A 24,779-nucleotide genomic window follows, 5' to 3' on the forward strand; every position below is an offset into this window, starting at 1 on the left:
TTCTGTACTTTAAAAATAATGCATTTTAATTACTACTTTGTGAGTAATGTGACTATCCCTGTCCCTCTTCCTTTACAGTACCAGCTGCTGTCTCTAACCTACGGGTGGAGAACCATGGCAACCAGAACACCCTCATGGTTCTGTGGGATAAAGCCTCTGGTGATGTGGACAATTACCTTGTCAGTCTGACAATACCTGGTTCAAACTCTATTGAGAAAGCCCTGTCCCCTAATAGTACAGATGTGATGTTTGACAATCTGAGTCCTGGAAAGTCCTACCAGGTTTCAGTCAGCACCAGGAGTGGAACACTTTCTAATAAGACATGGATCACAGGAAAAAATGGTTAGAACAAGTTGTTGGATAAATGAGTTAACTTTGGGCTGTACATTACATTTCTTCAGTAATACTGAATAGTTAATTCATAAATATCATACTTTTTTTGTGGAGGTGCACTGCACAGGGGAAGATATCTTGTGCTGGTTGGCTTTACTAATTTTATATTTTTTTAGTATTAGTAAGTTAGTGTAGTGGATTTATTAATGTTTGCCGATCCAATCATATGGACACTAGGTTTACAGGTGTATACAGGTTCTAAAACATTTTAAGCTTGTCCACTTGACCAAAACGCAGCCCTGGAAAACGCAAATTAACCAGTTTGCTTTCAGCTTTCAGTGCTTTTAGTGTTGACATCCATGAGGTTTATGTATTTGAACAGCCACAAAAGACTAATCTCTACCCACTTCATAATACATAATCATTGTGAGATGTGTTGTTGGGAAGCGTGCTATGATTTAAGCTTCACAGAATGAAGTCACAAGTTTCATTTGATGAACAAAAACAATAGACCTTCTAACACGCACCCACAATGTTCAGCATGGTCATGCTTTTTTAGATTAAAAAAGATCTGAAAACACCATTAATATACATGCATGAAATTTGGTGCAGCATAATTGATTGCTAACAACAACATCAGCAGCAAAACACTGATGTATTAGTTACAATATAATTTTAAGTAACCGAACTTGTGTGACATAATTTCGTACAAAATCAGGCCTCTTTATATCAGTATGAAAGAACGTTTTCGGGACTTTGAAACAGACCAACCAAAGTGTACTTCCCAGAAAAGTTCACTCTGGCGTGCACTGCAAAAAATGCTTTTCTTATTTAATATTTTTGTCTTGTTTCTAGCCAAAATATTTAAAAATTCTTACATTAAGAAACATTTACTAGAGAAGTACAAATTATTGTATTGTTTTGGGAAACAATAACTCAAAAATAAGAGTTTTTGCTTCAAATAAATAATGTTGTTTTATGTTTGAATTAAAATTATTTTGCTTACCCCATTGGCAGATTATTTAGCTTATTTTAAGTAAAAACTTTCTTAATTTTGAGTTATTTTTTCCCCAAAACAAAGCAATTACTTTTGCTTGTCTAGTAAATACTTCTTGTTTTAAGAATTTTTAGATGTTTGGACTAGAAACAACACAAAAATACTAAGTAAGAAAAGCAATTTTTTGCACTGTTGAACTACCATGGCTCTGTGGCGATTTTTTAATCGGTAAGTGTGGCTCTAAGGTTCCACCTTGATGTAGATATCTTTGGTTAATTTCTTCTGTTCAGTCTGTCAGACAAAAGTAAAAACCTGAACACCCTGGAGAGCTGCCTTAGAGTAGAATTTTTTTGTTGTAATTGTAAATTGAAGCAACACTAACACTGTTTTCATATTCTGTGCTGCAGTGATGCTAGCTTTAAAGGAGTCTATTGTATACAGGGCAATGTAAATAAACATGACTTGAGTGTGAATTGAAGAGCTGGTGCACACACATCCTCATTGCTATGATCAGATGCTTTCTGAACGGCTGTTTTCTCACCGTTGTAATTTTTATTGCGTGTTTATTTTGTTATTGAGAGGAAACCGTAACTCCCAGCAGCGAGGAAAGGTATTTTTGTCTTTTTTCTTTTTTCTTTTTTTACCTAAACAAAGAACGAAAAAAAAAACTTTACTTTGAGTATATTGAGCTTCGTCTGCTTGAGTTATGACAGCCTGTCCAGGCTCTTCCCCTTGAATCAGGACAGAAGTGGTCGAAAGTGGACAAAACAGAAAAACACTGAAACACAAGGTGTAAATCGTCTACTTGTGAGCTGGTCAACTAGAACTAAATCTTAATAATTGTAAATAGTGTATGTGTGGTGGGCAAATGAAGTCAAATGCAGGAATCTCCCAAGTTTAGAAGACCCCAAAACACTAGTCTGAGGCCTGAAGAAAGCAAAAGCCCAGATCTTAACTTAGAAATTAAAGTAAATACTGTATATTTACAACAAGTGCAAATAGCGTGGCATGTTGGCAAGTGCTATTTGCACTAGCTCCTAACAAGTAGTCAGTTAAGCATAAGGCTTAAATATCAAGTTTTTGACGTGATCGACCCGGGTCGAATCTGACTTTTTCAGAGCTCGCTCTTTCATCTTTACCACATATCACATCGGAAAGGCGTTTACTTTCAATAAACATTAAGACATTTTTTTATTTTATTTTTTATTGGACATAAAGTGCCTAACGAAATGTTTAATAGTAATAAAAGCATTTATTGGGTAGGGATAGGGATAGGTGTAGGGAGGGCTTTTATTGTCCCATTAAGGCGGCATCCACCATTTTAATAAATATAATCACACTGTAAATAGCATCTATTGCTCTAAAAATATGCTTGTAATATGAGTGTAAATATAATCTAATTTGTTTTTTACACATGGTGTAACATTTTTTTTTTTTTTCAATTAGAACCAGGGAAGGTGTCAGATCTTGTGATGGAGAATCTGTCTGATCGTGGAGTGCTAAAGATCACCTGGACACCCCCTCCTGGAGAATGGGAGCACATCCGTGTGGTGCTGTCAAATGGAAGCGAAATCTTGGTTAACCAAACTGTGGACAGGACAGCAAAGCAAATACTCTTGCCAGGGTTACATCTACAGCCTGGCAGACTGTACAGCATGGCAGTCAGTGTAGAGAATGGCGGCCTGGCTAATACTGTCTATTACCAGGGGGAAATAGGTAACCATTTGTCAATACTCTAAATAACTATTATCTAAAATACAAGAAGGAGAAGACACATTAAACTTGTTTTAAAATCGCTTACCATTCATTATAAATAATTTAAAAATATTTGTATTGCTATGCATGACCTGAATTTTAGGACTAACTTTCAAATCCCATTCACACCAAGACAATATGCAATATTTACAGAATTCTTTTTTTCTGTTTTGATCAATGCAAAAGAAATAGCTAAATGAATGAAAATGCAAAATCACTCTGTCAGAAGGTGGCAATATTTATATTCTGTCAAAATGATGGAAAGCACAAAATATTCATTTACAGCAGTCAGAAAAGAGATGGATATCAAATTTGCTGTCACTCACTCAGTCAACAATATTAGACACACCCTCACAGCAACGTTAATTTGTATTATTAATATATCTATTGCTCTTATAAATATATATAGTGTATATTTACAACAAGTGAAAATAGCGTGGCTTGTTGGCAAGTGCTATTCGCACTAGCTCCTAACAAGTAGTCAGTTATATAATACAAATTAATTATATATATATATATATATATATATATATATATATATATATATATATATATATATATATATATATATATATATATATATTATATATATATATATATATATATATATATAAATCTTGTAATATTACACAAAGTGTAGCATTATATATAATTTTTTATTTGTTGATTACTGTGGAAATGCATCATGTGAAAAGGTAACAAAGTAAACCTTGAAACAAACTGGTTTAAGTGGTTTTATAACATTATTATCTTAACTGCTTTATAAAAAATAACTTAAACATTAAAACCTGCCCCATGCACTTCCTGTAACCTTTTTTTTTTTTGTAATTCTGAAAATAATACTAACTGAAAGAAATGTAATGTGGTTGTGTGCTATTCCTAACACAGCATTATTTTAAATTGTATTTTAGATTATGTAACATCTTTCTTTTGCTATTGGTCTGCATCCTTTCAGGTCTTCCACCAGTATCTAAACTGCACATCCGTCACTCAGATGAGACCTCCCTAAGCGCTCTGTGGACTCACGCCTCTGGCTCATCATCCCGTAATGGCTACATCGTTCAGCTTTTCCAAAGCAACACGTCTACAGTTATTCAAACGCGCAACTTGAGCCGTGACATGAGGGAGTGCACCTTTAATGTCCTCACGCCTGGTCGCCTGTATGACATTACTGTAACCACCATGACAAAGAACATTCATAGTTCTGCTACACTAAAGGGAAGAACATGTAAGTTTATCTTGCCATTTTCTAAGAAAGATTACAAACTTTTTCTTAGTTTAAGAGTCTAGAAGTAATAACCGTGTTTATTTTCTGACGGTGTAGATGAATATGTCTGATGAAACGGATGATTTTATAGGTTTTTCTTCTTTGGAAAATTGTGTTAAAGGATTAGTTCACTTCAGAATAAAAATGCCCTGATATTTTACTCACCCCTATCTCATCCAAGGTGTCCGTGTCTTTCTTCTGTCGAAAAGAAATTACGTTTTTTGAGGAAAACATTCCAGGATTTTTCTTATATGTCAAAGGGTTTTGAAGGGCTTCAAAGGCTCTTCTGCGCGATCCGAGATGAGGAATAGGGTCTTATCTAGCAAAACCATCGGCCATCCCCCCCAACCCCCCCGAATTAGTTTTAATGAATATACTTTTCAACTTAAATTGCTCATCTTGCACTGCTCTGTGGCTCGCCGTAGGTGGAAGTACCGCCCCAAGACCAAAGACCACCGTCCTTCGGATGAGGCGTTAAACCAAGGTCCTGACCTTCTATGGTCGTTAAAAATCCCAGGATGTCCTTCGGAAAAAGAGTAGGGGTGTAACCCTGGCATTCTGGTCAAATTTGCCCATTGTCCATCATGGTCTCCTAATCATCCCTATATACTGATTGGCTTAATCACTCTGTCTCCTCTCCACCAATCAGCTGGTGTGTGGTGGGCGTTCTGGCGCAATATGGCTGCTATATTATCCCGGTGGATGCTGCACATTGGTGGTGGTGGTTGAGGAGATTTTACCCCCTTCTAAATGTAAAGTGCTTTGAGGATCCAGAAAAAGCGCTATACAAATGTAACTAATTATTAATTAGTATTATTATTACCTACGTCTAGCGTGACCATTCCCGGCATGACTGCGCAATCCATGGCGAGCCACAGAGCAGTGCAAGATGAGCAGTTTAGGTTAAAAAGTATATACATTTTTTATGTATCTTGAAAATGGCCGATGCTTTGGCCAGATAAGACCCCATTCCTCATCTGGTATCGTGCAAGAATCTCTGAAGCCCTTTGAAACTGCCATGATTTTGACATTTAACATTTTGGTTGCCATTGATGTCTATAATGTGAGGGAATATCCTGGAATGTTTTCCACAAAAACGTAATTTATTTTCATACTGAAGAAAGAAAGACATGGAAAGATGAAATGGGGGTGAGTAAATTATCAGTAAATTTTCATTTTGAAATGAACTAATCCTTTAAAACATTTTCTAAGTTGTGTTGCCTGTTCAGCACATGTCACAGAAGAAGAAGAAAAAAAAACTAACTAGCATTATGAACTGACATCAATTAACAATCACCAGTAATACTTTTTTTTTTTAAATCAGAATAAACTTAATAATAAAAACATTCAATTTCATTGCATTAACAAATATTAACAAGCAGACCTGTGTTTTATATTTTTAAAGGAAATGTAATATTTTCTAATAATCTGACTGTAATCAAATGATGTGTTCTCAGTGCCATTAAAGGTGAATCACCTGAAACTAAGTAACAAGGGAAATACAGACAGTCTGACTGCAAGCTGGGAGAAACCAACCGGGGATCTGGATTTCTACCACTTGCTGCTGTTACAGGTCGAGCAAATGGTGCACAACGTTTCTGTTTCAGCAAACACAACCTCCACCCTGCTCCCATTCCTCAGACCAGGTGCTTTACACAAGTTAATGGTTACCACTGTCAGCGGATCACAGACCTCCAAACTAGCCGAGGCTGAATGCCGCACAGGTAACATTCTCTGTTTACAAAAGCAAGGTATACACTTTCTATTGTTATAATGCACTCTATGAGTTATAATGCACTCTCTTGTTGAGCCAGACTATTGGCACGTTTTTTGACACCTTTTATACATGATATTGATATTAAAATGCAAATTTTTATAAATAATTATTGCCACATTATGTTTGAATAAAAAATCTTTAAGACAATAATGTATTAACTCATGTAACAAAAACATCAACAACAACATTTTCATTTATTTATATGTGATATCTCAGAATATGCTAAAGATGTATTATATAAAGTAGATTGCTAATGTAGATAGTAACTATTTTCCCACATTAAGTTCACAACACCATCTCTGCAAAACTATTCACAGTTCAATACAAAGGGGATTTATGGAATTTCAGGAAGCTCCGCATAAAAGGAGCCGGTCATAAACACATCCTGCTGGGCTCAAATGCTCTTTCTATTTTCAGCTAGTGTTTAATGAACTCTTGTGAAGTTGCCCAAACAATGGAGGACTATAGCCACTAGACACCATAAATACCAAATGAAAATATTCTATAAAAAACATTTCATTTCACTAAACATTTCATACTACATTTCATTCATGTCACATTCATACTCGCTTTTGGAATGTTCTGAGTTGGATTTGAATGTTGTTTGCCCATTTACTGTACTATTTCTTACATCTGAGTCCAATATATTCTTTAATGTTAACTCTTTCCATTAATTCTTCCATACTTCTTCTCTTAGCACTTCTTTTTCTTCATTATATTCCTTACAATTAATTATCACATGTTCGCCAGTTTCTCTCTGTCCACATTAATCACACAATCCCGTTGGATGTTTACACATTAAATATAATCTTTATTTAAACCTGTATGTTAAGTCAAGTTAACTTTTTTTATATAGCGTTTTTACAATGACGATTGTTTCAACGCAGTTTTACAGTGTTCAACAGGAAAATATTCCTTATATAATATATATAATTCCTAAAAATAACCTTATTTTTCAGAACTAGCTGTACATTTCACAAACAGGTAGATTATAAGTGCCGTTCTATATATCATATATAACCTAAGCAAGCACCATTACTCTGTGTTAGTGGTTCATTACGGTAAATTCATTTCCAAGTTCCAAAAGCATTTCAAACTTCAGTGAGCACTGTTATTTGGCTATCATATTGATCATGTATATTTATTATCTCTGTTGTTTTCAGTACCCGCTGCTGTTTCTGACATCACTGTCACTAACAGTGGTCCAGACTTTCTGAATGTGTCGTGGAAGGCAGCAGAAGGAGATGTGGACAATTACATGGTGATGTTGAAGGACCAGGAGAAGACCATACACACACTCGCTGCATCTAAAGCAACCACAGAGTGTGTGTTCAGAAGCCTGGTTTCCGGCCGACTGTACACCATCTCCATCACCACACACAGCGGCAGTTATAGGAACCAAACGTTTGTACAGGAGAGAACAAGTAAGAAATATTAGTAGCTCTGTTTTATCATATTTTAGTTCTCAGTTCCTAAACATATGCATTCCACCGCAGAATGAATGAAATCTTAAGAAATTTTCATTTTTAAAAGTTGACTTTCCAATCACAACTAATATTGTTCCCATAAATCTGCATGACAATAATGAAAATCAAACAATTATATTAAATCTCAAAAGTTTAACTTTACAACCAAACAAATAAAAGGCAATTAATTGGCTTTTGAAGTAGTTTATTTTAGGGCATCTGATAAGTTTAATGTTTTAGGAGATTTAGGAGATTTTTTTACGTATAATTATTTTTAGTACTGTCAAATCGATTAATCGTGAATAATCACATCTATCTATATATATATAAATAAACACACACACACACACACACACACACACACACACACACACACACACACACACACACACACACACACACACACACACACACACACACACACACACACACACACACACACACATATATACATATATATATATATATATGAATGACAGAAATACTTTATATTTTATACACATATTTTCTTGAATACATATTTGACAGCACTAAATATTATATAATTATTTATCAATGATAATTTTAATTAACAAATTTAATGTTGGAATAATCAGAATTTAAAATTAATTTAAACAATCAGAATATATAGCCATATATTTATCTGTAAGAAGCACAAATGTACAAGGTGCTACCATACTGTTAAAATTACTTTAAACCTAAAGCTAGATGATGACAAAGCTACAACTTTTCATTAACAAAAACTACTTTATATTTACATTAAAGATGTGTGTCATGAATGTGTAATTTCCTCTTTCAGAGCCATCCACGGTCCAGAATCCCACCGCCATCCACTCAGCCAGAGATGACTTTCTGAAGGTTTACTGGAATCATGCCTCTGGGGATTATGATTATTATGAAGTGACGATTGAGTATAACAACACACATCTTCAAAGTCAGAAACTCAATAAGACACAAAGTGAGTGTCTGTTCAGTGATTTGGTTCCAGGACGTCTCTACACTGTGACCATCAGCACTTGGAGTGGGCAGTACAACTCTGCCATCTCGATACATGGCCGAACATGTGAGTGACATCATGTTTTAGCATCTCTTTTCCTTATTATAAGCAACAAACTCTCATTAAAATAAAAAAATGTGAACCTTTCATGTGAACACCACTTAACTTTTGAATCAATATCAAATTAAAGTGTTTTGATACCAAGCTATGTATTTGTTTCGCATCAATTAATTTGACCACATCTACCACATCTTCACAATGCTTTGATATATGTTGATGAATCATTGTGCTAATGCCTGCACTTGTGAATAAATAAATAATATAAAATAAAATTGTATTTGTTTATCAAGTTTTATTTTATATTATACATCATTTAATTAACAACCAGAGTATGCTTTTGCAGAATTATCTGTAAGAAGCATATGTACGTAGCACCACATGTGCTTCTTAATACAGATAATTCTGCAAAAACATGTTTGAAATTAATCCAAACCTGAAGTTATCTTAAACTGAGAGCTAAAAAAACATTTAATTACTTAAAATAAATTATACAAATACTTTTGGGAATAACTTTTGGGATACATCTGAAGGGCCAAAATAGTGTTTATGAAAAGACTGAAGTTTTAGCCAAGTTTTTGCATCAAAAAGTTGAAATATTTGTAAGAACGATCATTTAATTTTAAAATGCATCTGCTATTTAAACAACTATTGAAGCAGGACGAGAAAATGATAACTGCGTCGGTCTGAAACTAAAACAAAAACACTGCATTGCGCCGGGTGTATGATAGGGCCCAATGGTTATCCATGTCATGACCCTTAAAAATGAAGTTGTTATTTGCTTTCTTGTATGAAAAAGATGTAATCAGTTGACTACAATAAAATGTATCTTATTTCACACTCGTGTTTTTCAGTCCCGGGTGCTGTAGGTAATTTGTCCCTCACGGAGTGTGGAAGCAGCTTTTTGAGGGTGAACTGGACGTCTGCGCCAGGAGATGTGGATAATTATGAGGTTCAGATTCTCTTCAATGACACACAGGTGTCTCCAGCTGTGAATCTGAGCAGCAGAGTTAGGGAACACCTGTTCTCCTCGCTCACACCAGGCCGGCTCTACAAGATGGTGCTGTCTACTCACAGCGGGTCATATCAGCGTGCCGAGATCCTTGAGGGACGCACAGGTACTGCAAGATTTGTATTGATCACGTACGTCTGCTTGAATGTAATTTGCTCCAAATCCTATTTAAATATCATATTACCTTTGATACATTAATTTTAATTTAATTTTCTTTATAAAAAAAAATATATTTTTAATTAAATCATTTTGTTTTGACTTTGGGGCAAAATGTGGAGCAAAAGCAACCTTACATATATTTTTTTATAAGATTCAGATTTAAATGTAATATGCTTTATTATGAAGCTAAATATTTTAGCATTGCCTTAGTAGTGGTTTAATATTATATTTGTTTCAAAATAAGTAAAATCATTTTCATTTGTAATAAATCTGAACAGAAGAATCATAGACTATACACTAATTATATACACTCAATTAGGTGTTGAACCTGACAGGATGCATCATTATCAGCATCACTATCCTTTGTGTAACAGCTGTGTCATTTATTTTCTTTTTTTCATCGGTTTGTACCAACCAGTACCCAGTCAGGTTCGGAGTGTCCGTCTGAGTGCTGGCACCACAGACAGCAGTCTCAAAGCCTCTTGGTCCTCTGGTGATGGAGACATGGACTTCTACGTAGTATCTCTGTTTCAGGAGACACATATCAAGGACATCACACATGTCCCTAAACACATCACACAGACAGAATTCCACAACCTAATACCTGGTCAACTATATTCAGTTACTGTGCAGACGGTCAGTGGAACTCGGACAAACAACAGCACAACTAGTGGCAGAACCGGTGAGAAACACTCATTATATAATAATGGTGATTTACATGTCAGGACAAGAACTTCAAGTGGAAAGACAACACTTCCTTAATTTGATGTATTCAATAATATTGTCAAGTGCTTGAAACCAGAAACTAAAGTCTAGTGTGTGTGTGTGTGTTTGTGTGTGTGTGTGTGTGTGTGTGTATTTTTCAGACCCCTCTGCAGTCACTGGCCTGCGAGCAGATAATGAACTCAGTACACACAGTCTGTTAGTAAGCTGGATGGCAGCTGTGGGTATTTATGATGGATACAGTCTCCAGCTACTAGATGATAGTGACAAAGTGATTGCTAACGCCTCAGTGACCGGCGCTAACAACCGCTACCTGTTTAAGAATTTAACACCAGGAAGGCGATACAAAACACACGTTCAGACAATCAGTGGCAAAGCCAAAAGCAAGGACATCACCACTGAGGGGCAAACACGTAAGACACCTTTTGTGTGTTTAAAGTGACATAAAATCAAAATTGACCCAATTTAGTTACGTTTTTTTGTCACTTGCTGACTTACCACTTTCACAAGTGGTAGTGGTATTTTAGTAAGTGAATTACTTAATCTATGAATCATATAGAATGTTCATTAGTTGCTTATACAGTAATCATTAATAAATGGTTTAGTTCTTCATGAGTTATACATTAGCTCATGATTATCTGTGCATTAGTTAAGCATTAATTAATGCATATTAGTGCACCCTTAATGTAGTGTTACCAATATATATATATATATATATATATATATATATATATATATATATATATATATATATATATATATATATATATATATTCAACTATTAAAATACAAATATTTTTTTGGTTAGTTTATAATGTAATAATTTCCTCATATGTACAAAATTATTACATTATTAGCTCAAGATTGTATTCTTTTTTGAAAAAATTATTACATTATAAATATTTTATTATAATAATAATGTAATACATATTACATTATGGGCAGTTTTTACATTATGAGTTGCTCCAAATCGATCAATAAGGACAAGACCTGTTCTCCAAATCTCCTCAGGTCCAGCAGCAGTGACCGGACTACACATATGCTCCAACACAAGCAGCGACCTCACATTCTGCTGGACTGCAGCGGAAGGCAAGGTTGACGGATATGATCTTGATCTGTATGATCAGGGCAAGACCCTACAGTCTCAAAGGAAACTGGGAAAAGATGCTTTGAACTGGTCCTTCACACACCTGCTGCCGGGAACACTGTACAAGATGGTGATCATCAGCAGGAGTGGGGAGCTAAGCAGTCAGTCATCTATATGGGCACGTACAGGTGAAAACGGAAGCTCAGTATATTTGGTCACAATCAGCTACAAAACTGACAAAAAGTATCTTTTGTGTTATAAATGTACAAAATAAATAGAATAACGAAAAAATAATACTTGTGCAGAGATTAGTTTTATTTGCACATGAGAGTTCATTAAAGGTAGTGTATGTAAGATTGTGGCCAAAACTGGTACTGCAATCACTTTTAAATTACTGTAGAGCGGTGTATCCCCCTCCCCCCTGACTCGAGGTTGCCAGATAGGCTGCAGGATCCAGCAAGAACGTTTGTAGCTGCAGCTGTGGTAACTAGAGAAGAGCTGGCAACCTGGCATCCGGGTTGGATGCCAGCAGAGCGAAACACTACTGACTTCGTGATTGGTCGATAGGTGGAGGGCGGAGCTTCAGGCCAAAACACATGTCAACATCAAAATCAGTTGAGGGCTGCAACAACAACTTTTAAAATACAATATCCTGGCCGGACTACTGTTGTCAGTAATATAAGTATTTGAAATGAACATGATTTCTTAATGTCTAGGAACATATCAGGACCATTTTATGATTAATTGAAACACATTTCTTACATACAGTTTCTTTAACATGCGGTGACAAAGGCAGATGCACAAAGTTCAATATCATGCTTTTTCAAGAAATCATGTAAAGATGAGGAATAAAGCCTCTTCACCTTTCTACAAGGAGGCAGCGAGAAGCGGCACCTGAAGCTTCCCATTTTCAAAACACACATATTTCATCACCAGACTTCCGCGACACAATTCCGCACAATGCCAAATGTTCTTGTCTCATTATAACAGCATAAACAAAACAAAAAAATGTATGGCCATACAGTCTCAAACAACAAAAACACCTCACTGTGGTCCAGGCACGTTAAGACATGCTTAGCATCATCAAGTTCCACTCAAAAGTGAACTTTTTTTTTTTTAGTTTCAAACAAACAAAACATTACAACAACAACAACAAAATCCAAACTAATCTAAACCAAATTCAAAACAACAAAATACAATTCTAAATCCAACAATTTAAAAAACTTGAACTGGCCTAGAATTGAATTGATGTCATTTTATATTACTGTACAGTACATCAAACATTTTTTAACCAGTGAAATTATGTAGCATTTTTGTAACTTTTTCTCATTTTATCCTTCAACCCCCAATTTCAGGTAATTTCTGACATAACAAGCCAAAAGCACATAAGTAAACACGTTTTGTATATGAAGATATTGTCAGTAAAAAGCTGTCCAGTTATTATCAGTTAAAAAATTTGATGGATTCTATTTTAATTTGTTGTTTAAATGTTTGACAAAACTTGTTTGTTTTCCCAGCTCCTGCTTCCGTCATAGACTTACATGTTGAGAATCAGGGTCAAATGGACAGTCTTCTTCTGAGCTGGACACGTGGTCCTGGAGCACTTACTGGCTATTCAGTCACTGTAGATGGCTTTGAGCAGCATTTGGCTCCAGAGAGCACTCAGGTGGTCTTCCACAGACTAGTGGCTGGTCGGCTTTATCCTGTTACGATTCAGACCTGGAGTGAAGATCTGACCAACACTTCGACTGCAGTAGGGCGCACAGGTCAGTGCTGCTGCAAGTCATAAAGCCCTAGAATTATGTTTCACATTATCACTGATCTAATGCCATAGCGATGAGCCTATTTCATTTCATTTTTATTGTTTGTTTTTAAAGCTTTGAATGGACTGGCCCCACAGTATATCACGGACCTCATCCAAATTTATACACCGTCGCGTTCACTGAGGTCTGAGGGCCAGCTCCAGCTTTTGGTTCCTAGGACCAGACTTAAAACCAGGGGGGACCGGGCTTTCTCAGTGATTGGCCCCAGGTTGTGGAATGCTCTGCCTCCCCTGGTTAGAACGGCTCCCACAGTTGAATGTTTTAAGTCTCGTCTTAAGACCCACTTTTATTCCTTGGCTTTTAACTCCGCGTGAGTTGTGTGGTCCTGTGTCTTATTGATTTTTTTTTTTTTTTTTTTAATTATTTATTTTTTATTTTTTATTTTTTAAATTTTGTGCAGCACTTTGGAAACTGATTGTTGTTTGTTAAATGTGCTATATAAATAAAGTGGATTGGATTGGATTGGATTTCATTTTTTTAATATTACTATATTTAAAACCCTCTTCTCCGCTGCATCTATAATTTTTTTGTAATTAATGATTTAACCTTGGATCTGATTCTCACTTAGAGTATCATACAATTTCAGAAGATTTGAAATATAGTGACCATGTCATACTAATGAAAATGTCATGATACTTTTATACTGATTTGTGACATTTTTGGAGCTCAGCAGTAAATATTTAATCAAATAAAGCAGCTTGTTACATTTTGCTAAAACTAAAGCTAAATTACTCCTATTATATCAAAACAGTTCCTGCACCACCATCATCAGTTTCCGTCAGCAGCTCCTCCAGCTCTTTGGAGATAAAGTGGCATGTCCCATATACTGGAGACTATGATGATTTTGAAGTGACGTGGTCTCCGCAGGACACACTTCAGGTTTCTGGTCTTCATTCCACTCAGCGCATCCTGGAAGGACTTCATCCAGGCCGGCTCTATAATATCAGCCTACGGACTGTCAGTGGGATCACACACAATCCTGTGACCTACAGCAGTCCTGTTTACCAAACTGTCAGAACCCGTGAGTACAGATTCATCAACCACTAGAGGTTCACACCAGGACTGACAAAACAGATTATGTTGAAAGTTATGTGTGGCCAGTTTCACATCCTACAGTATTAAACAAATTAAAAACTTTAACTAAAGTTAAGTATGTGATTTACCTGATGAAAGAACACATAGCTACAGTAAAATCTAAAAACTTGTGGATATATAATATACTTGCTCATGATACTTTAAAGACTAATAATGTACCCTGCAATTGTGTCCGAATGAAGCAGAGAATAAGTCTTATTGAGAGTTTTTGGTGAACAGAATCAAAAGTGTCTAGTCACAAGAATGAACCAATCCCATCCCAGCTGGAATGTGTAGTACTTTGTAATGAACACAGTCGATTCGTCGGCACTGAAAAATGATCAGATTTTCTAGAATCAACTTCCAGCCCTGGTATGGTCATAGAGTTTATAAGGTTGGAGTGTTGATAAAAATAAGTGGTACAATTTTAACAAAAAAGTGTGGGTGAGTTCTGAGTTGTGTGTTGAGTTTTTAGATACAAAAACTTGACTGCAATGTAAATTATTGTACATTTAGCTACATTTGCATTTAGCAGATGCTTTTATCTGAAGTGACTTAAGAGGAACTAAAGCATTTTGTCAAAGAGCCAGCAGTATTAGTGCTTGCAGAAGATACTTCTTAAAAAGATGTGATGGTTTAACAGTTCAGGTGGAGGAGAAGAGAGGGTGAAGGTTTTGGAGAGTGATTTCATGAATATTTGAACACAAACTCAAATATTAATCTCTTTAAATTGCTGTAGATTTAGTGTTTATTAAATATTTATTTTTCTCTACAGCTCCACATCCATCTCCAAGCATCCACTGTTTCCCCTTGAGCTCCACCTCTGTATCCTGTTCCTGGATGCCTCCAGAGTCCGATTATGACTCTTTTGTTGTGGAATGCCACACACAGGGATCCGGGACGCCAGTGTACAATTACACACTGGGACATGATGCTCTCTCGCAGCATTTTGACAGGCTGGAACCCTTCAGAAACTACACCATTTACATCACAGTGATGTCTGGAGACAAGCGGAGTTCAACCACAAAAAACAGCGTTATCACTATGATCGACAGTAAGTAACCGTAGAACACAATCTTGCTCCTTCTTCTTCAAATCACAAACTCTCATTAAAGAATTCTGGTCACTTTGTCAGTGCATATGACAGACATCATGAGGGGCAACCTACTCAGTGTAAAAAAATATTTTTTTCTTCAAATAAATGAAGATATTTGTGTTGAAATCCGAGGGCTCAGAAAGGCTGTCATTGACACCAATGGAATTTTCTCTCTCAAGACCCATAAAAGGCACTAAAGACGTTGTTAAACGTCCATCTCACTACAGTGGCTCTACAATAATTTTCATGAATCATTAATCGATCAAACGTGACAGACTTATAGGGAACAGAGGGCTTATATACACACAAGGAAAATCAATGAAACAAGAAAAAGGTGCATAACTCAATTGGAAGCTATGGCAACAATCTAGAAATGAGACCTCAGGAAACCATGAAAACCAAACTAAACATGACATGATTGTTACAGTAATATTGCTTGTCTACGGACGTCTTTTTAATATTAAAGAAGCAGAGATTTTAGTTCATGCTTTCATTCCTTCTTGACTAGATCATTGTAACTCTCTCTTCTTAGGCTTGCCCACTTGGACAATAAATAAGCTCTGGTACATTCAGAACTCTGCACCAGGGTCCTCACCTATGCCAAGAAATTTTGCTATGTTACTCAATTTTTATGCAGACAACACTGGCTACCTATTCACAATCCCATTCAATATAAGACACTTACTACATTAAAATCTTGCCGCTCTGTATATCTCTGATCTTATTCATTCTTACACCTCAGTTTCTGATTCTCAGTTTCTGATTCTGGCTCAATACTGGCACAAAATATAATTGTTTGGTGACAGGGCCTTCTGTATCTCTGCCCCCACAATCATTAGTTTTATTCCCCAACACATTGGTGAGCTCACACTTTTACACATTTCAAAGCCCACCAATTATGCCACATTTTCCAGACGTTTGCCTTGTCTAAGCATTTTCTCTATGGTCACTGTCATGTTATTTGTTATTTTATTGTAAAGCAACCTTGAGTTTGCATAATGTGCTATATAAATCAAACTTATTATTATTATTTAATGTTTGATGGCAGCTTTTGCCAAGTGTATGATCCCTAATGTTTTAATATGTATTCCCATTTGAAAATATATATAGTGTATTCAAGCCTTTAACAGACTAATTACAGCAGGGTTCCTAAAACTTGGTCCTGGAGGGTCGCTGTCCTGAGTTTAGCTCCAACCCTAATTACACTTTCCTGTGATTTTCCAGTGATCCTGAACACCTTGATTAGCTTGCTCAGGTGTGTATGGGTCAGGGTCGGCGCTAAACTCTGTAGGACAGCGTCCCTCCAGGACCGAGTTTGAGGAACCCTGAAATTCAGTATATAAAGAATACTTCTAATCAGGGCTTGACATTAACACCCACCAAATGCGGGTATATACAGTATCAGCAGTGGCATGTAACACAGTCACTCCGACTAGCCACTTTGGAAGGTTGAATTTTATATATAATATACACATAGATCTTAAAGTCACAGCAAAAATCAGTTAATGTCAAGCCCTGCTTCTAATTTATAACTTGGATTTGCTCAAGTTGTCAAAATGCTACGACATATTCTCAGCTGGTCAATATTTGTTTTTAAGGGCCCCCCATCCCACCGGTGACAGTACGGGTCAGTGAGCAGTCTGCAGTCATCACCCCTTTCACCATCCTATTTAATTTCAACTGCAGCTGGTTCAGTGATGCTAATGGCGCCATTCGTTTCTTCACAGTAATCGTCACAGAGACAAATGGTACCAGACAATTTAAATAATTTGTCCCTGATTATGCCTTAATGCAAGAAACCAAATTCAGCCTCATTTACATTTTATTTACAGATGCTGATAATGTCCTGCCAGAGCAGAGACATCCTCTGCCATCTTATCTGGACTACAGACAAAACCATTCCATCAAAACATACCAGACAGGCTACTTTCACAGTCTGTGTGCAGAGGGATCTGAAAGCAAGATCCGTGTTTTTGAGATAAACCTCGGAGCAGGGGTGAAACGTTTGGGGGGAGCTTGCAAATGGGACCCAGAATCTATTCAGCATGGAAAACATCTCTGTGATGGGCCGCTCAAGCCCAGAACATCATATCGGTACTGCTTTGTTGTTTTATTCAATATTTGTTGTAGTTTCCACCATACATTTAGGGTTGTAAACCATGAATTAATCTGAACTTCAATGTGTTTTAATACAAATAATTTTATATTTAAACTAAAAATTGTTACATAACCTTTTGCCATTTAGCATTTAAAGTGCTAATTTAAAAAATGTTAGTGAATATCACACCTGGGCTGCGTTTCCCAAAAGCATCATTGATCATAAAGTCTATTGGTTTAACTTAAGCTTGCGATCCTTTTTGGGAAACACAGCCCTTAACTAGTCATCATTTACTCACCATCATACTTTCCTTCTTCTGTGGAACTCCAGAAAAGATGTTTAGCAGAATGTTCATGGGGCTCTGAAAGTTAATGGTGATGGGTTCTGTCAAATTCTAAAAAAGACAAAAAAAGTGATTACATTAATATATTACAGAAATAACATTTGTCCCCATTCATTTTGAGTGCATGTGTAACCCCTCCATGGCATGGGAGGCACGCTAACAAGGCCACAGTCTTTAGCATCAGTCACTAGTGCGCCTCTTGAGATCAGTGGATTGGGTTTTACCTGCACAACTCTCACTAGCTGGCAACACTCAAAACCTAAAACCCCAAAACCTCACTCTTATCTGGGTCATGGCAGCAGTGTAGCCCTTCTGGTCCTACTCACCAAAAATATATATTTTGTTCATTGTCAGTAGCATAGCGATGTATGAAGCACAGCTCATACAAAATTCACTTTCAACCCAAGTACGTTTATATTGGTCAGCGAGGTGAGGGAGGAACTTTATCGCCCTCACAAGAAACTCAAAGTCATGCTCTTCCTGTCCTTGTGGCCTGGTTTTGTATGAGGACTTTTAGTTTGTAGTCTTGCTTGGGTCCTGTTCCTGCTTCCCCTTATCATTGGTCTGATTGTTTCCAGCTGTGTCTTGATTGTTAATTTTCCTCTGTGTACATAAACCTTAGGCCACATCCACACAAAGCAAGAGCTTTCCCTTTTTTCCCCCTTGTCTCAAGAAATATCTGCGTACACACACAACCACTGAAACCGACTCAAAACGATATGATACGCTGCCACAAATATACACAAAAAATGGAGAAGAAGAGTTGTGGCTAGAAGGGGTACAGCAATAGTCGAAAGTGAGGAAAAATCTCACGATAAAATAACAATAAATTTATTTGCTACTTACCAGATTGTGCTAGCCTAGAAATCTAGACCCAACCTACCAGCAGCAAATCTAATTTGCAGCCAGTGTCATCTAGCAACTCTCGATTGGATTGTAAGCTGTAAAACCAAACTCTGGTCAGGCCAATCACATCGTGTATCGAGTCCGAGGGCGGGCTTAACATAATGACGGCAGAGTTGTGATGGTTCCGCGTGCTATTTGTAAGCAAAGAAGCTGGCGAACGGTGATCTTTCGAATCGGCTTTTTATACAACCGATATAGTGCACTATATAGTGGATGGGGCACAGTTTCGGACACAGCTCTTGTGATTCTTATTCAGTTGACTACATTTCACCAAGCAAGTTGCAACATTAAATGTGACTGCACCTTAAGAGCAACCTGAACATTCTGTTTAACATCTCCTTTAATGTTCCACAGTAGAAATAAAGTCACAGGTTTTGTACAATATGAGGGTGGGTTCATATTAAATTTCAATTCAGGCTGGTTTAAGATTATGTAATTCTAAATCTGTTCACACTTTACTGTCTCAGATTAAGTGTTCGTGCCTTCACTCAACTGTTTGATGAAGAAAACAGAGAATTTGCACATCCCCTTTACACCGACACTTACCTCTCCCTCCCACTATTAACTCGCTCAGGTAAGACATTGTTATCTTTCCTTATGTGCTTTTTAGTGTTTAGAAATGGCAGCACAGTTGAGTTGAAGGTTGCAAGTATATGACACAGGCCAGGTTTACACTAGTTTCCCATTTGCACTACAATTGTGTCACAACCCCAACCTATTTTTTTTTTTTTTTTATTAAGTAGTGTACTTTTTGTCATTTATGTTTGTGTCACTCAGCACCACGAAGTGGCCTTACAGGGGGAATCACGGCTGCTACATTTCTAGTCGTTATGGTGCTCGCTGTGACTGTCTTACTGATTTACAGAAAGAGGGCTCACAAAATGTGAGTACACACACACACACACACACACACACACACACACACACACACACGCACACACTTGTTTTAACCCAGCGTGCATGTTTGTTACTTTGCTGATGAGTATTTGTGTCTGTGTTCTTTAAGAGCTGTGCAGGAAAGTCCAGTGATGAAAATGTGCATGTGGAAGGCCTTGCCTACCTCACAGATGTGCTCTGCTATAAGGAGGTACCAAAATACTCAATTTCTGTTAATATTAATGATTTTATTATTATAAGCATTGATGCTATTGATTTTAAATTGTTTCTATTATGTACTAGCCCAGTCCAAGCAGCCCACTTTGAGTCCCATCTGGCTAAACTTCAAGCTGATTCCAGTTACCTTTTGTCTGAAGAGTTTGAGGTAATGCACTGCATATAATCAAACTGAATACTAAATATTAAAGTCCATCAAAGCAGTAATTGTACAATAGCAGCCTTGAAAGCCCAGTCAAGTCATCATTCCACTTTACTCTAATTTAAATAATTTATTAGCAAATAAGCTGACATGTATATATCATTTGGGTTGTGCAAATGTAGCATTTTGCATTAACATTTACCCAATGTTAAAAAGGGTCTAAAGGACATGGGACGGACCCAAACTCAGAGTGCTGCACGTCTACTTGGGAACCGAAGCAAAAATCGCTACAACAATATACTTCCCTGTAAGTACAGACACATGACATTGTAAGAAAATGCATTCTGATTATATTAGACTTGCCATGATATAATCATTTTCACACTGATATAGTATAGGCATTCAAATGTCTTTAATCAGTATTTGCGTTGGTTGGCCGCTATTAGGGGGTCCTATCATTTTTACTGTGCAGTTGCCTACACAATAATGCAAAACAACTTTAATTTAATTTTTTATTTATTGTAGCTTAAAATTCTAATTAAACTTAACTTAATAAAAATAAATGATACATTATTAAATTCATTATGATTATTAATAATAATGTGGAAAGATTGAGGAACTCTGCATTTGAAACAGGTGGGCATTTGCATTATCTAAACAACATACAAAAAAATAATACATGCATAGAATACATATTTAGTAATAACCTTAAATTATCACAGCAGCAGCGTTTATGTTTGCATTAAACGTGGTTCTTAATACCTGTACGCATTGCAAGAAAGACTACTGGTAGTTTAGACCCTCTTCTCATTAACCACCTTACTAATTAATTGCAGATGACTCAACGCGGGTAAGATTGTCTTGCTTGGAGAACGACCCCTGCTCAGACTACATCAATGCTAACTACATACCTGTGAGTTGAATATATATTCTTCATTTGATTGTTCATTGGCTAAAATCTGTGTGGAATCATGAGTTGTGTGGTTTAGGTGCTAAAGGTTCATTGAGGTTGTGGATTTTATACTGATACCTAGCAGAGACATCAAATGCAAATGCTTTCTGATAATTGAAATGCTGTGGTCAATGACTAGGTAATTAAATGTGTTCAATGACATTCTTTAAGTTACAGTGCAACAGATTTTGTTAACAGTGTCTTTTAAATTTGATAATGGCTATGATATATAATTAATTTTTTTTTAACGCATTTAAATACATTTAATTGTATCTAATGTAGTTTTGCTGTCTGTGCAATGCTATAAATAAGACAGATGACATATCTTTTCACACTTTTCCTACTTTCACGAGTTCACACTTACAAATAAGTGATATAGAATAATTAGTACACATATTTGGCATGCTGCAAAGCTCTGTATTTGGCCTGAACCCAGAGTGCTCCCCACCCCTGTAGTCTTGGCTCTAGTAGGAACAAGCCAAGAGTTAGGAGTTGGGGTGGTGGCGGGATGCTGAAAACTGTAGAGGAATGTCGGTGGGTTGACTGTGTATATATATATATATAGGCTTCCTCTCATGCTGATAGGATCAATGTGGTAATTGCTGATGATGAGTTGTTTTGGATAGATCACTTGAACTCCCGAACTTTGTTAATAAAACATTTAATAAGCATCAAAAGAGAGAAGCAAGATGAACAGTTGTATAATATAGCTTGTAATATTTTTGGGGGATATTTTTTTTCCAAATCATTGTCTTTTTTTTTAAGTGGACCATCAAAATAAATTGTAACCAAACTTACTCAGCCAAATGTCATTTCAAACTTGTGTAACTTTCTTTTTTTTATGTGGAACACAAATTTCTAAATATCTACTTTTGTCTGTTACCACGATTTGTAACATAAAACACCTTAAATGGTCAGACAAGAAGGTGAGTAACATCATTGGGAAGACAATTCATCTCATTCCATTTTCTTACAGTTTTTTACAATCACTATGACCATTTTTTCAAAATACTTTTTTTTTATTTATTTTTTTACATATTTTCTAAACTGTTAACGCTACAACACACAATTGGCAAATGGTTAATTTCATGCTCAAAAATCACACATTGTAAACTAACTCCAACATTAATTCTTAAACTACAATAATACACTAACAAAATACACTATGTTTACCAAAACACTGCAAACATGTCTCCAAATCAAATCAAATTTTAAAACACTGTTCGCTTCCAACAGGAAATTTAGTCAATCATAGCACAGTCATAAAACACTAACACCAAATGGAATTGCAGAAATGGCATTATTTTATGTCAGGTCTGCCCTTATACAAATGGACAGTCTATTTTATTGATCATAGATTGTGTGTCTATTGAAGCCTCTCCACATTTTTGTTTTGTTGGGTTTCGTAAATGCATGCATTTTGCTTCTTTTGCTGCGTAAATTCAATACACAAAATGAATGACCCATCTCGAAGTAGCTTTATAGAATGCCCTTCAGTTTTATTTCATTATCAGCAATCACCGTGTTGACAATAGCAAGTTCCTGTTCTTCATTTAGGAGCTTTCCTGAGGGAGGAAGACGTTGAATCCTTAGATAGACAAAATACAGTTACATAATATTAGAGACCAGAGACAGTCACTGTAATACATGGTAAAAATGTTTACACTTTGCAGTAGGAGAAGCCCTTATACAATACCTGTTGGTTTCTTGAAAAATCCGGATAATGGATGCCACTGCATCACGGCTTAGATTTGGTCGTACTCGTTCACCAGCCTCTCTATGATATTAGCTCTTATTTAATTAGTTACCCTAATTCTGGCCCATCTTGGAGCACCACCATGCATTCCAAATTTTTTACCTCTTCCCTTGTCCCATCTTCCTCTCCCTCATGCAGGCACTTACTTTCTTTGTGTTGCTCTATATTCCTTTTTTCACACAAGATCAGCCCAAAGAGGCCCTCATGTACTGTATACCATATGGTCATGTGATTGAAAGAACATCAACCCCTGATTGTTTCCTAGATGGGAATCAGCTGTGATTTATATATTTGCATTACTTCGATCAGCTGTTTCTCAGTAACAACGGAATAAAATACAGGGGATATACAGTCTTGTTCAAAATAATAGCAGTACAATGTGACTAACCAGAATAATCAAGGTTTTTAGTATATTTTTTATTGCTACGTGGCAAACAAGTTACCAGTAGGTTCAGTAGATTCTCAGAAAACAAATGAGACCCAGCATTCATGATATGCACGCTCTTAAGGCTGTGCAATTGGGCAATTAGTTGAATTAGTTGAAAGGGGTGTGTTCAAAAAAATAGCAGTGTGGCATTCAATCACTGAGGTCATCAATTTTGTGAAGAAACAGGTGTGAATCAGGTGGCCCCTATTTAAGGATGAAGCCAACACTTGTTGAACATGCATTTGAAAGCTGAGGAAAATGGGTCGTTCAAGACATTGTTCAGAAGAACAGCGTACTTTGATTAAAAAGTTGATTAGAGAGGGGAAAACCTATAAAGAGGTGCAAAAAATGATAGGCTGTTCAGCTAAAATGATCTCCAATGCCTTAAAATGGAGAGCAAAACCAGAGAGACGTGGAAGAAAACGGAAGACAACCATCAAAATGGATAGAAGAATAACCAGAATGGCAAAGGCTCAGCCAATGATCACCTCCAGGATGATCAAAGACAGTCTGGAGTTACCTGTAAGTACTGTGACAGTTAGAAGACGTCTGTGTGAAGCTAATCTATTTTCAAGAATCCCCCGCAAAGTCCCTCTGTTAAAAAAAAGGCATGTGCAGAAGAGGTTACAATTTGCCAAAGAACAAATCAACTGGCCTAAAGAGAAATGGAGGAACATTTTGTGGACTGATGAGAGTAAAATTGTTCTTTTTGGGTCCAAGGGCCACAGGCAGTTTGTGAGACGACCCCCAAACTCTGAATTCAAGCCACAGTACACAGTGAAGCATGGAGGTGCAAGCATCATGATATGGGCATGTTTCTCCTACTATGGTGTTGGGCCTATTTATCGCATACCAGGGATCATGGATCAGTTTGCATATGTTAAAATACTTGAAGAGGTCATGTTGCCCTATGCTGAAGAGGACATGCCCTTGAAACGGTTGTTTCAACAAGACAATGACCCAAAACACACTAGTAAACGGGCAAAGTCTTGGTTCCAAACCAACAAAATTAATGTTATGGAGTGGCCAGCCCAATCTCCAGACCTTAATCCAATTGAGAACTTGTGGGGTGATATCAAAAATGCTGTTTCTGAAGCAAAACCAAGAAATGTGAATGAATTGTGGAATGTTGTTAAAGAATCATGGAGTGGAATAACAGCTGAGAGGTGCCACAAGTTGGTTGACTCCATGCCACACAGATGTCAAGCAGTTTTAAAAAACTGTGGTCATACAACTAAATATTAGTTTAGTGATTCACAGGATTGCTAAATCCCAGAAAAAAAAAATGTTTGTACAAAATAGTTTTGAGTTTGTACAGTCAAAGGTAGACACTGCAATTTTTTTGAACACACCCCTTTCAACTAATTGCCCAATTGCACAGCCTTAAGAGCGTGCATATCATGAATGCTGGGTCTTGTT

The 24,779-nt window shown here is 36.5% G+C and overlaps 1 protein-coding gene across 1 annotated transcript in view; it reads left to right on the forward strand.

Moving 5' to 3' along the window:
• ptprb (protein tyrosine phosphatase receptor type b) overlaps positions 1-24,779 on the forward strand; it is a 48,418-nt gene that overhangs the window by 13,590 nt on the left and 10,049 nt on the right. The window contains exons 4-24 of the mRNA XM_067427524.1: positions 79-342; positions 2,777-3,046; positions 4,041-4,313; positions 5,810-6,076; positions 7,293-7,553; positions 8,395-8,658; positions 9,504-9,767; positions 10,239-10,502; positions 10,687-10,956; positions 11,555-11,818; positions 13,148-13,396; positions 14,205-14,474; positions 15,303-15,581; positions 17,222-17,371; positions 17,456-17,717; positions 19,438-19,544; positions 19,748-19,853; positions 19,977-20,057; positions 20,150-20,231; positions 20,442-20,532; positions 21,062-21,138. Of these exons, the coding sequence (XP_067283625.1) occupies positions 79-342; positions 2,777-3,046; positions 4,041-4,313; positions 5,810-6,076; positions 7,293-7,553; positions 8,395-8,658; positions 9,504-9,767; positions 10,239-10,502; positions 10,687-10,956; positions 11,555-11,818; positions 13,148-13,396; positions 14,205-14,474; positions 15,303-15,581; positions 17,222-17,371; positions 17,456-17,717; positions 19,438-19,544; positions 19,748-19,853; positions 19,977-20,057; positions 20,150-20,231; positions 20,442-20,532; positions 21,062-21,138 (4,415 nt within the window). The remainder of the gene's footprint in view (positions 1-78; positions 343-2,776; positions 3,047-4,040; positions 4,314-5,809; positions 6,077-7,292; positions 7,554-8,394; positions 8,659-9,503; positions 9,768-10,238; positions 10,503-10,686; positions 10,957-11,554; positions 11,819-13,147; positions 13,397-14,204; positions 14,475-15,302; positions 15,582-17,221; positions 17,372-17,455; positions 17,718-19,437; positions 19,545-19,747; positions 19,854-19,976; positions 20,058-20,149; positions 20,232-20,441; positions 20,533-21,061; positions 21,139-24,779) is intronic.

The sequence above is a fragment of the Pseudorasbora parva genome, chromosome 20 (assembly GCF_024679245.1).
Source record: "Pseudorasbora parva isolate DD20220531a chromosome 20, ASM2467924v1, whole genome shotgun sequence".
In the NCBI taxonomy this organism is placed as follows: domain Eukaryota; kingdom Metazoa; phylum Chordata; class Actinopteri; order Cypriniformes; family Gobionidae; genus Pseudorasbora; species Pseudorasbora parva.